The sequence below is a fragment of the Glycine max genome, chromosome 16, assembly GCF_000004515.6.
Source record: "Glycine max cultivar Williams 82 chromosome 16, Glycine_max_v4.0, whole genome shotgun sequence".
Taxonomy (NCBI): domain Eukaryota; kingdom Viridiplantae; phylum Streptophyta; class Magnoliopsida; order Fabales; family Fabaceae; genus Glycine; species Glycine max.
The window spans coordinates 30,779,246-30,792,487 of NC_038252.2; the positions used below are offsets into that span (position 1 = coordinate 30,779,246).

Genomic DNA, 13,242 nt, shown 5'->3' on the forward strand with positions numbered 1-13,242 from the left:
TTTGAAACTAATTTAATTAATACTATAATTTATCAAAATTTATTAATTTTTTCTGACTAGAAAATTACTAACCAAAATTTTATAATTAAGTATTTCTAATGATTTGATCCCATCTCATACCCAATATATATAGCTAGTAATACAAATTTTTTAATGTATATATACGTATATATTATTAAACTACTAAATAATATTTTACTTAATATGCACTTAACTTAAAATTTAGATGAGTTCATTTATTTACTATATAGAATCAATATATATAATTATTTGATAAGTTTCACTTGTTCATCAACATGAATTGACAAGAACTACTACAACTTCATATATAGTAGTTGTTTAAAGCATAAAATTTACACAGATCCATGTATATGTACCGAAAAAGTCACATAAGTGGCAATATATCTCTCCGCTTTATTGATTTGTCTCGTGGTTTAAAACGACATCTTAAAATTTTAGCACAAGTCAAACTCAAAGACAAGAAATAAAACTAATTAAAACATGCTTCGTGAATTCATGCATATTTAGTCGCTATCTGCTGGAGGGAATCGAATAGTTCTTGTGGCTTGCAAAGCATAACCATATGATCTGCGTCTTTGACCTCTACAACGTCATTGAACCCAACATTTTGGATCATCAAGAGCTGATATTCCAATGGAATTCCAAGGTCCTCCGTGCAAACAATAAAGGCACGTGGAACTGACCCATATCCCTCTTTGGAGAAGTTCTTTTGTTTAGTCAAGTCTTCCATGAAGAGCGATGATGGCCTTGCTAAAGTCTTGGCCAATTCCAAGTCCTGCAAAATCCAATCCGTATATTAATTTGTTTTTATTGAAGATTTGAAAAACTTCGAAGACTTTCCAGCATATTACTTTAATTCGCTAGTAATTGACAACTAAGACAATGATGGATATATGTAACATGTAATTACCTCAATAGGGGACAGTTGGTAGAGCTTGTCGGACAAGAAGTTGGGGCCGAAGAACATTGATGTTTTGTTTCCGCTTGGAGCAAATTCAGTGTCTAACCATGCAGCTAACGGGGTCCTCTCATTGTACTATTGGAGTAAAAGATACTAATTAGTTTAATATATGGTAAAGATAACTGCAATTCTCTTAATTACTCTTTATTTTTGGCGATGAAATGTGAAATCGTGTGTTATGTGTATCAATTCACAAAAGTGTAGATATTCGTGTCTATTTTTTATTGACATAATCATTTGATAGTTTAAATCTAATTAAAGAAGTTTAATATTAATTATCTTTAAAGAATTACAAGAATGATGACCATGTATATTAATGTAATTCAAAGGGAAAAAGAGGAAATTTTAAATTAGAAGAAAAATTATTCTAAATAATTAATAATTTAAATAGTATTTGAAATATATTCTTACATATAAGAATAAGTATAAGTATTTCTTTTAAGTAGAAATTAAATATAGATATTAACAAATTTATAACACTCACACATCTTATTTAAGTAACATCTTATTCAATTAACTAAGGTAGATTCCATTAGTTATAATAAGAAAAAACAAGTGGGATGTCACACACAAAAGATAAGTAAATGGAAAGTGTAGTCTTAAGATCATAGTTTTAAAAACTGGTCGAATAACTAATCTGATCATGGCATCGGATCACTAGTTCACTGGAGAAAGAAAACCGATATTTGGCACAACGAGAGGAAGGGCGAGAGGAAGAAAGGAGAGGTTGGCTGTTGGCCAGTAATGGTGTAGAAGGTGGGGCTGTGAGAGACCGAGAAAGAGACTATGAGCAAGAGGAAGGAAAGAGACTGTGAGGAAGGAAGAAGAGGTTAGCAAACGAAGCGACGAAATAGAGCGAAACTGCGTGAGGAAGGATAGGGTTTGTAAAATTAACATGGCTTGAAATTGAAACGATGTCATTTCGAGCTATAACCAATTAAAAAAATAAGATAAGTGATCTAGTCTAAGTCAACGGATCACCGGTTTAACCTCAAACTCAATTTAGTCATTCCCAATTACTTTGGGTCAAAAACATATCCGATCGAATGTAAGACTCAATCGGATTCAGTCACCGGATCACAATTCAATCAGTCAGATTGGCCAAGTTGATCCAAATTTCAAAACTCTACTTAAGATATCCAAAAAGATATGATCTATTTGAGAGACATTATTATAATGATAAACATCTATTAAAAAATAGGATGTATTGACCAAGTTATAATTAGTTGGTTGAAAGTGGTGTGTGAGAATTTTTTCTTTTCTTTTTTAAATTTAAATACAAATATAAAAAGAATCAAAAATATATTTTAATTAAAAGTTAATTTTTTTTTATTTTTAAAAGAAAAGAATGACAAAAATAAAATTAAAGAGAAAGTGTTTGAACGGGAGTACGTATTTTCTTTTTCCCATGAACACTCCGGCCCAAGCATGTATCTTCAACGAGTTCCATAATTCATATTGTTGAGCAGCAAATGCCAATTTTACCATTGTATAATCATGAAATTTGATGAAAATTTTCAGAAGTAACCTCAAGACTAGCTAGTAGAAGAAGCATACCTTTTCCAAGACATAAGATGGGTGGTGTTCAGTGTCTGGAGCAAAAGCTGTTAAGAAAACACCAACTGCTACCTTTTCTGGGAATTTCTCCATTGCAAGTGCTATGTTCAGCCCTCCAAGGCTGTGACCAACTAGAACTAACTTCTCATTTGAGGGAATTGTGGCCATTAGCTGCAACAAAGGCGCAGAATACTCTGAGAAAGTATCAACATCTTCAATTTTCTTCATGTTGGTTCCAGAAGCTGCAAGGTCAAGTACTGTGACCTTATGGCCTGCAGATTCCAAGCGTGGCTTGAGCTTATACCAACACCAAGCTCCATGGCATGCCCCATGCACCAGAACATAGTGCTTCCTATCCATACAATTTTGTGAACCCATTATTATGTTTTCTTCTCAGAGTTGTAGTAATTATTTAGTATACCTTATGGCTATATATTAACATGAAATGGGTCGGTCAAGTTTGGTGTCTCTGGACAAAAAGTTGAATTGTTGGCTTTGAAAAGTATAACACATGTTTGGTTTTAGTTTTAACCTAAGATGTAATGCACGTCTGGATTACAATTTTAAAAGCTCTAATTTGAGTGAATGCTTATTTCTTATAATTTTGAAAAAAAAAATAAAACTATTAAAATAAATTACCGGTTAAACAAGTCGTCTTCTTTTTTTTTTTTAATCTCAAACCTGATACCCGTTAAACTTATTTCCTTTCTCTATTATAGTATAATTTATCTTTTTTTCTAATATTTTTTTTTCTAATTCATGCTGTGTTGTTTTAATTTCTTAATATTTTTTTCTCCCGATTAATAACCTGTTATTACAGGTAATTTTTGGTTCCTCAACCGGTGTGCACTTTCTAGAGACTTCACTGTAACGAACACCATTATTGCAATTAAGAAGAGACGATGCTACTTCCAAGATGACAAATTAAGAACAGGGTCCATGTTTTAAATGGTCGATGTGGGGTTCAGTGTGATAAAAAAATATGTGTTTTTTCATGAAATTATTGATTTTATTATCAGCAAATATTAGTTATTAATATTGTTAATTTTTGTTAGTGAAACACCTGATAACTAAATAAATTTGATATCTTGTTATAATATTATTGTTGCTTTAATATTTTTGAGAAAAAGAATCATATACTTATAAAGTAAATTTTTTTATAAATTATTTTAAAATAATTGAAAGGTTTAGTTGTAATTGGATGACATTATAAAATTATTTTATATTATTAATATATAAATATTAAACTTTACTTTTTTTATTAAGAAATTAAATAATTGGAGAACATATGTACACCATTTTAGCCTTTACTTTTGGAAATATATCAAATAATCACGAAGCATATCCTTATTGATTACGCGCGTGTTTTAAAAGGATCCACTACCATAAAAATATTACTTCTTGTTGTTGTAGCTTTTGCATGCCTATTTTTTAAATGTATTTTATTGTAATTATGATGTTAGTGTAAAATATTTATTAATTTCGTTGGTGATTGATTTTTATCAAAAAATATGAATGACCACATTAGTAAATAAATAAGTTATTGGTCAAATATGTGTAGCGGAGTACTGGAGTATATACACTGTCTCTAGCTTCTCGTTTTCTCCACAAAACTGTATATTCCCAATAGAAAAATTAACAAAGGGAGAGAGAGAGAAATTAATGCGTACAACCAATAGGAAAATTAAGGAAGGAAGAAAGAGAAATTAATGAAATAACAACCAATAGACACACACATTGTACTTTGAAAAATTAACGGAGAGAGAGAAATTAATTAACGGAGTATGTTAGTTATGGAGAGAGAGAATTAGCACCACCTCTAGTTAATTAGAGAGGGGAGAAGGGCACAATAGGAAAAGTGCTGAAAATTTTAATAGGGAAATAGTGGAGTAATTGATTTTGTTGGTTGAAGTGTAAGATGCTTAAATAACTAGTATTATAAAGAATCTCTAATTATAAAGGATCAGAGTAATCTTGTTCCAAAACTCCCTTTCACATTAAATTATTTAAGATATGATTATTTTTTAAAATATAATTTTTCAATCAATCAATGAATATGTCTTATTTTATTGATAATTCAATAAATATATCCATTTTCATGGAAAAAAATAATCATTAAGGATAAAAAAATTAACAATAAAGTGATTAATTCTGTTTATTACAATGAAGATGAAGAAAATATTATTTTTTTATTTCTTATATATATGACCACATGTAATCAAATTAATCTTTAGGTGTAGGTGCTAGGATTATCATGCGTTGGTAAGAGTATTTTTTAGTAATAAAGTTTAGGTAAGATATGTCAAGAGAACTTATCAAAATCAAGGCATACCTGAAAGATTATTATGTGTTAATAAAGATATAAAATATACTTCATTTCTCCTTATTAATAAGAGATGGTTAACAACTTTTTTGTTTTTTATTATAAGATTTTATTGAATTATTATTATATCTCTTTTGTGCATTAATTATTTTTTATTAAAATATTTTGAATTATCTCTTTCTCTCATATGAGATTAAAAAAGATAAATAGATTACCAATAAAGTTAAAAATAGTATAATTATAAAAATTTAATACTAATAACTATATCAATTAACTTTCCTAATAATCATAAATTAATCAACTATATTTTATAATTAAAAACTAAAAAGAATATATTTTACAAAATATTCTAAACAGAATTATATATATATATATATATATATATATATTCTAAATCTAAGACTTTAGGTGTCAGTAGTGTAGGTGCTAGGACTCTAAAAATAATCTAACACTCCCTCTAGACTCATATTATATTAATAACTATCTAATTTCATACTAGTTAAGAAAAGTTAATTAATATTATTTAATTTTTCTAATCTAAAGTTAAAAATAAAATTATTTTTAAAATATTTTTTATTAAAAATTATTATCATAAATAAAAAAAAATCATTGAAAATTAAATAAAAAATATTTTAAGAATGATAACATTAAAAAAAATAAAATTAGTTAAATTTATTTATATTTAAATATATCTAACATATAAGATTATTTTTTACTTAGAGTTGAGAAAGAAATTCCTCCTATTGATTTTCTATAAAATATTATTAACTGCTTAAAATATTATTAACTACTTTCTCATCTAATGGAATTGAGGCCAATAGCTGCAACAAAGGCTCGGAGTACTGTGAGAAAGTGTCAACATCTTCAATTTTGAGGGTTTTAGTAATTACTTGTATTCTTTCTGACTATATTTAGACAGTGAATAGTAGGTCGGTTTGGCGTCATGTTGCAAAAAAGTTGAATTATTGCCTCTAAATAGTCAAACTATACATATTTCTTTGTCACCTAAGAAATGTTGTAGATTTGGATTACAATTTGGAAAGCTCTAGGTCATGTTCTGGAAAGCTCTTATTTGATTTTGAACAGCTCATGATTTGGAAACTTGAGACTGAAATTCAAAATACTAATAAGTATTCCATGATGATTTTTCAAAAATAAATTGAATGAATACCACTTATATTTCAGCTTATATATAAAATTCAGAAATTACTTCTTTTTTATTTTGATTAATCAAGTTTAATTAAATGGAATGAAATTATAAGAGAAAATTATGGTGAGAACTGAATAGAATTTTTGAAAAATCGAGAGACGAATTAATCTTTATGTTGCATTAAAATATATATACATAATTTATATGAATATCAGCTCCTAAATCAACTCTTATATACATAAAAAAATTCCTACCAATTAACGAGACAGATTTTTACAAATTTGCTTGAGAATGAAACATATGTAATCAAAGCATATATGTTTAATTAGATGGGATTAGTTGAAATCATACCAATAATTTGTTATGATATGGGTTGATAAATTTACATCATAATTTATTTATAATCTATACAACTATACACTTCCATGCTGTCATGTCAGCATATTTGCGTACGTGTTGATTTCTAACATTTATTACATCTTCCGTCTACTCTCTACCTAATCCAGCGTTCATTCCCAAATTTGACTTAAATTAACTTATCAAATCTTTTACCCTTCCATTGTCCAATTATCATCCCACACTTTCTTCTTCACTAGAAATGGAAGGTGCTATTCTTTCTTAATTAAACGCAACTTTGTCAACCAAAGACTTTGTTGTATAAAATAGTGTTTTAAAGCATGATTTACTCATTCTTTGTAATAAATTAAAAAAAATACTCATTTTTGTATTTTTTTTATAAAAAATATCCCTTGGAGATTAAAAAGCCTATATTTTCATATATAAGATTTCGTCGTTGCTTACTACTTCGTATTTTGTCGTCATTGTATTGATATTACTTTAAAAAAAATATATCAACTAGATCTATTTTTAAGATAGAGAATTCTTATTAAGGTATTTTAACATTTAAGTTTAAGTCGGTGAATATGTAAATTAGTAGACTGACAATATTAAGGAATTATGCATACTTGATTCTTTTGGCTGTGACTTATTTATTATAAGATCTGAAATGAATGTGAGAGAGTAACTATTTGGATAGTCAAGCACGGCCATGCGTCGTGTAAACACACTTAGTGTAGGCCTCTCAAACAAACTAGAAGAAAATTATAGAATTCTTAACAAGTATGATGTGGAAAAAAGCCAATAAATGTTGATATTTCCACTACTATTTTTGTTATTTTCACTACCGCTTTTTGAAAAGTAATAAAAATAGATAAAAGTGCCTCTTTACACATTTTTCCCACCACTTTCCCTTCCCTCTTTCCCCATTCTTCTCACCACCCTTTTCCTTTCCCCTTGCATTTTTTTTTCATAAATAAAAAAAATATCATTTTGTTGTGTTCTAAGATGAGAATCATAATATAATCATACTTTTGCTTTAATTTTTTTTGTTTTGAAAAATATCACAATGAAAATACAATTCTATCATTATTTTTAACCTATAACATAATGGAATCACACATCTATTGCATTTTTTTTTGTTTTGAAAAATAACATCACAAAAGTATGATTCCATTATGTTATTGAATGAATAATATGAAGAAATCATACTTCTGTTGTCTTAATTAACACAACAGAATCATGATTCCATTTTGTTATTTGAGGTGAAATCATATAATACAAAAAAATCATGTTTTCATTGTGGGATTAGGGAGTGAAAAAATATACAATGGAAATACGATTTCATTATGTATTTTTTTCATCCTCCAATTGCATAACAAAAACACCATTGCATTGTACAATTTTTTAGGAAAAGTTTTGAAATATAGCTAAAATGCACGCATGTGAGTAGTTCCATTAGCAAAAGTTTTTAGTAACAATAGCAATATCCATCTCATGCTTGAGGTGTACAGAGACATACTCAAAAGCATATAATTAAGGTGTTGGGTTTCAGATAACTCTATCTCGGCCCAACTAAGACCAAGCCAGATTGGGCATCCTTGTAACATTGTGATTCCTCGTGAACATACTCAAATGTATTAGAGTTGGGCTGAATGAATCTAAACCAACACTAACCTGATTTGTATTTATTTATTATTAATATTAATTACGAAATATTATGAATTAACTATATACTATTCAATATTAAACATCTCTAATAATTTAAGAAAATAATTTTCCTTAAAAATTTGTAACCATAAACATTTGGGAAATCCAGGTATGTGTTATTTTGTGGACAAATAGCTGAAACAATGCAACTTGTATTCTTCACTTGCCCTCTGGTTGAGAACATCTGGAAGGTGTGTTGCTCTTGGCTACAAGTATCCACTGTTTTATTACCAGATGCAGTAGACATGCATTTCCAACAATTTCCTGGGGGTGTATTCAATATCTACTGCTCAAATTAAGGTGAAACATTGTATGATTTGTGATTGTGTCTTGTAATTGGAGGCAAGCTACGTAATAATTGCACTTTTAGAGGGAGCTCCTTTGATAAGAATTCTTTGTTGCATCAAATTAATTACACGGCATGGAGTTGGCTGAGAAAATTCACGGATGATTTTAACCATTAATTTGTGAAGTGGCAATTGAATCCTAATATATATATTTTTTTTTCATGAGGACGTTTCCGGGATTGGTAGCATTGTGGAGAGGCGTGGTGTTGTGTGAGAGGGACATCCATGCATTTATATCACAGGTCTCGTTGTTGCAGAAGGTGGAGGCCTAAATTAGGGGAGGTGCTTTCCATTTGGGATCTATTGTTGTAACCCTTTAATGTTGGGGTGGGTATATAAATTTTGGGTTATAGAGGTGTTACTGGGTGCAAATAATTTTAAGGCATTACTTTGTGCATTCAACAGAATTGTTGGTACACCCAGTAGTTGTTGTGAAGTGGCAAAAATGTCATTTACTTGAATTTTAAAAACGCTTCCCTCTCCTTCTTTGTTCACTCTATCTATACACTTTGCGCTTACTCTTCTTCATTTTTTGTTTGGTGTTGTATCCATGCCGTCACCGTTCGTGCCGTTAGTCTCCGTCTGCACAGTCGTCGTCATGTTCTACTACGTCGTTGTAAGTGTCTCTTCCCTCTTTGTCGGTTTCTCGCGCTTTCATGGTTGGTGGAGACTGAAAATCTGTATAAACCATATGGATTGTCAATCTCTATGATTTATATGGATCGCTAATCCTTATAATTGTTTTTACTTTAAATATATTATTTAATAAATTAACAATAAAATGACTTCTTAATTTAAAAATAATTTAATAATTCAGTTGTTATAAAAAAATTATAAACAAAAATTGTTGAATATTTTTAATATGCATTTATTTAATTAATTAAATTTGTTAATTTAAGTTTTTTTTAATAATTAATTAATTCCAAAAATAATTAATTTATGTTTTTTTAAGAATTAAATTATATTTTAAATATTTATTTATAAAATATTTAAATATGACTGATTGCAAATTTTTATAAGTATATATTGTACAAATTAGTGTAACAAGAAAATCTATATATGTAAATGACAATTTTTTTTTATTGATGTAGTGATATAAATATTTTGACACTAATAGTAACAAATATTTATATAAATAGTATTTGGTAGTGTAAAAAAATACTCATTTATTAAAAATTTAAAAATTTGTCATAAGATTTTTAGAATATATTTAAGTGTACAACAATCAATGATATGTAGTTTAAAAATATTTTAAAAAATTTATGTATTGATTTATGAATATGTAAAAGTATTAAAAAAGTTAAATAAAAAATTAGTAAATATATATTTATGAAAGCGAACTATTATTTTAATGATGTCATTAATTGTTAATGATGCTTTTAATGTGCAGATTATGATTAAAACCAAAGGTTTGGATCGGACTTAAGTAGGGTTATAGGAAGAGTCTTAGGGAGAGAAGTAAGTCACGATGCTGATGAAGTTCCCAAGCAGCAAAGACCCACAACATTTGCACGTAGACAATGGGAAGCTGCACCTATTGATAAGAATGTTGAGCATGTGGATCGTGCAGTTGACGAGGTTCATGAACAGCCTAAAGTACCAGTTACTAATGCTGAGGGTTTTCTAGGTAAACCCTACGACACATCAGTTTTGATGGACTATGTTCATCATATGATAGTGATAGTTTGGAATAGAGAGGTATTTATATTTTGAAAAAAAAATTCATAACTATTTTTTTTATTGCTTAAATGATTTATATTTTTATTTTCAGGAACATCTTGAGTTGAAGTTGTCCTCCCATGAAAGGAAGGTAGAGAAATTTGGCAGACCTGCTCTAGAAATTGAAGGCTTAGTGGCTGCCATAGGATTAAGTCCTCTAATTGCTTTTTCGTTGGACACTGATGATCGGAGACTTATTTTTGCATTTGCAGAGAGGTGGAAACTAGTATTTTCAATCTTCTGGTAAGAGAGGTGACCACCACCCTGGATGATGTGACATCGTTGCTACATCCATCGATTACAAGTGTCTTCCATAGCTTTGAGGCTCTTCATGTGGACGATGCCATCTTCCTTTAAGTTGAATTGCTTGAAGTTAGTTCAAAAGAAGTAAGAGCCGAGACAGTACAATGTCATGTGGCATATGTTTGGCTATCTTGACTGCGAGACATTTATTGAAGCAAATGTGACACAACATAGTGGACTGTAGCAGCTCGAGCATATCTCTTGCATCTGGTAGGTTGCACACTCTTTGCTAACAAGAGTGTCACACACGTGCATGTGGTATTCTTGGATGCATTTCGTGACCTGAGCCAGACAGGAAGCTACGCATGGGGAGCTGTTACACTAGTCCATATGTATGAAAATTTGAATGATGCGTCAAAGAGCAGTGTTAGGCAACTTACAGGATATATCACACTATTACAGGTAATTATAATTTATTTTAATTTTTTTTAGTTTTGTAGTTTATATTGAGTGTTGTTTTTAATTCTTTGTTGTTTTTAAAATATGTGTAGTGTTGGATCTACAAGCATTTTCTTTCTGTTACTTCTTCTATTGTTGCTTGAGATTATGATGAGAGGAAACCATGTGTTTGTCGTTGGAAGTCTGGGAAACCAATGTCGACGTATCGTAAGCGTCTGGATAGATTGACATCTGATGTTGTGTGTTGGATTCCTTACGGTAATCACTGTGCATTCAGAGAATTTGAGCTGATCTCTTTATTTTCCGGACATATCCGTTGGGGTCCATCTATTGTCATACATCGACCAAAGAGGGTTGTGCTAGTTTGGGTATCTGTAGACCATTCCACCATACCCTGCTGCTCCATGTCTATGTGTATAAGATATTGATGAAAGATGAATTTTGTTTTCTGAATACCTTGCGCCGATGAGTTAGATATGTGTTGCGCCCGGAGAGTGTGCACCAAACTACATGGAGTGGTTTTACATGATATTCCATCCATTTATGACTCCTGCACAGCCTGGGGATTCTCCTAGACATTCACCTATAGTGCACGATGACACATTTGTTAAACCAGATCTTCCTTAGCAGTCGGTGGCGGCAACGCTATGGATGAGGCACCTGCAGATGTAGAGCAGCCTCGACATGCAGTGGTAAAATATATTTTCAATTGTCATTGTTACTCATTTTATATGAACATGCATTAACCCTAAACTTTTTTCCTTGTTTTCATTGTCCTAGGAGGTTTGCTAAGCAATAATTGAAAGGTTGGAAATGTTGCTCAACCTAAGGATAGTGACTGAAGGAACAAAAGCATACACTATCATCGAAGGCTACCCAAGGATCGCAAGAGGTGTGATTGAGCAATGAAATGTATATGTTTGATCGAGACGAAGGCGACGTATGGAAGACACATGAAGACTTTTACGATTTTTGAGGTTTTATATCAATTATGTATGCAATATGACTAAACTATGTTTATTATTTAATGTTATTTGATAAGCTTTTTAATTATTATTGTTTATGTTGTATGCGAATTTTAAATTAATCACCAATTTACATTATTATGTTAAACCTTTAATAACCCCAATTAGTCAAACCACTTTAATTAGTTATGTAACACTAAACCCTAAGTATTGAATTAACACTAAACCCTAATTGATCAGGTAACAGTAAACCCAAATTAGCGACGTAACCATTTTCCCTAGTTGGAAAGGTAACACTAAACCACAATCAGTGAACCTTGAGTAGTAAGTTAACCCTAAACCCTAATTAGTTAAGCAATCCTAACCCCTACCTAGTAGGGTAACCCAAAACCCTCATTAATCAAGTAACCATAAACCATAGATAGTCAAGTAAAACTAAACCCTAATTAGTGACGTAACCATAGACCCTAGGTAGTCAAGTAACCCTAAACCATAATTAGTCAAGTAACCTTAAATCCTTATTTATTGGAGAGAAACAGAAACAAGGATGACCTTATACGTTGATGAAATCACATATCCCATGTCGGTTATATTCATCCACTTATTCATGGTAACCTGCATGTAGCAGTTATAATTACATTTATTTAAACCAAATTTAATCCATCAAAATGGAACAAAAAACTTATATACCATGGATAATCCATCAACAAGTAGGGACCGATTTAATTCCTAAAACCTGTCTATGCCACCAAGCATATTGATATACTCATTAGACCATTTTGCAAGTTCTTTAAGCAAATGGTTGCGAACCAAAGACCAAGAATCTTCACACATACCTAATAAGGCAACAATTGCATGATATCTATAGTTACCATCAACTTTGACATCAACAATGTTTTCAATGGAATTATGAATGCATGGATGAAATTGATCCAACATCGACATGGTCCTTCTTTGTTTTGCTTGGTCAGATGATGTTGCACTACGTTTAATTGAAGAATTATTATTTTGCACAGAATGTAATGCATCAAAATATTCACAGTAAGACGGATCACGCTTTGTTGATCTTTGATGTTTGGTCATCAATTTCTTCTAAGAACCTTTTGTTTTCACCTTTTCTGGAGGAGCACACATAGAGTTTAGATCAGGGTAAACAATTTTCCGAAGTTTACTGTTTAGAGTAACTTTGCCACAAACATCAAGCTCTTGAAATCGCTTGGATATGAGTTTCATCTCTTCGGTTATGTTGACTTTGGGCTCAGATAACCTTGGGTCTGAAAAACTTAGCCTCCACTAAAACATGGATCGTGTTAAGTGGTATGGTACCAACAACATATCTAGCTAGCTCACATGCACATGAAAGACCGTGAGTAGTTCTCATTATACATCCACAACAAGAAGGGTTTTTGCCGGCATAATGTACACGCTCAAACTTAGTAGCAATCTGATTT

General features: G+C 30.5%; 1 protein-coding gene across 1 annotated transcript; it reads right to left on the reverse strand.

Annotated features, from left to right (window-relative positions):
• Nucleotides 1-390: 390 nt before the first annotated feature.
• On the reverse strand, nt 391-3,073 carry LOC100796281 (polyneuridine-aldehyde esterase-like). The gene is made up of 3 exons (NM_001253935.2): nt 2,540-3,073; nt 932-1,057; nt 391-796 (listed from the first exon to the last, which is right to left on the reverse strand). The coding sequence occupies exons 1-3, from the start codon at nt 2,915-2,917 to the stop codon at nt 515-517; spliced, it is 786 nt and encodes a 261-aa protein (NP_001240864.1). The 5' UTR covers nt 2,918-3,073; the 3' UTR covers nt 391-514.
• Between the last annotated feature and the right edge of the window lie 10,169 nt (nt 3,074-13,242).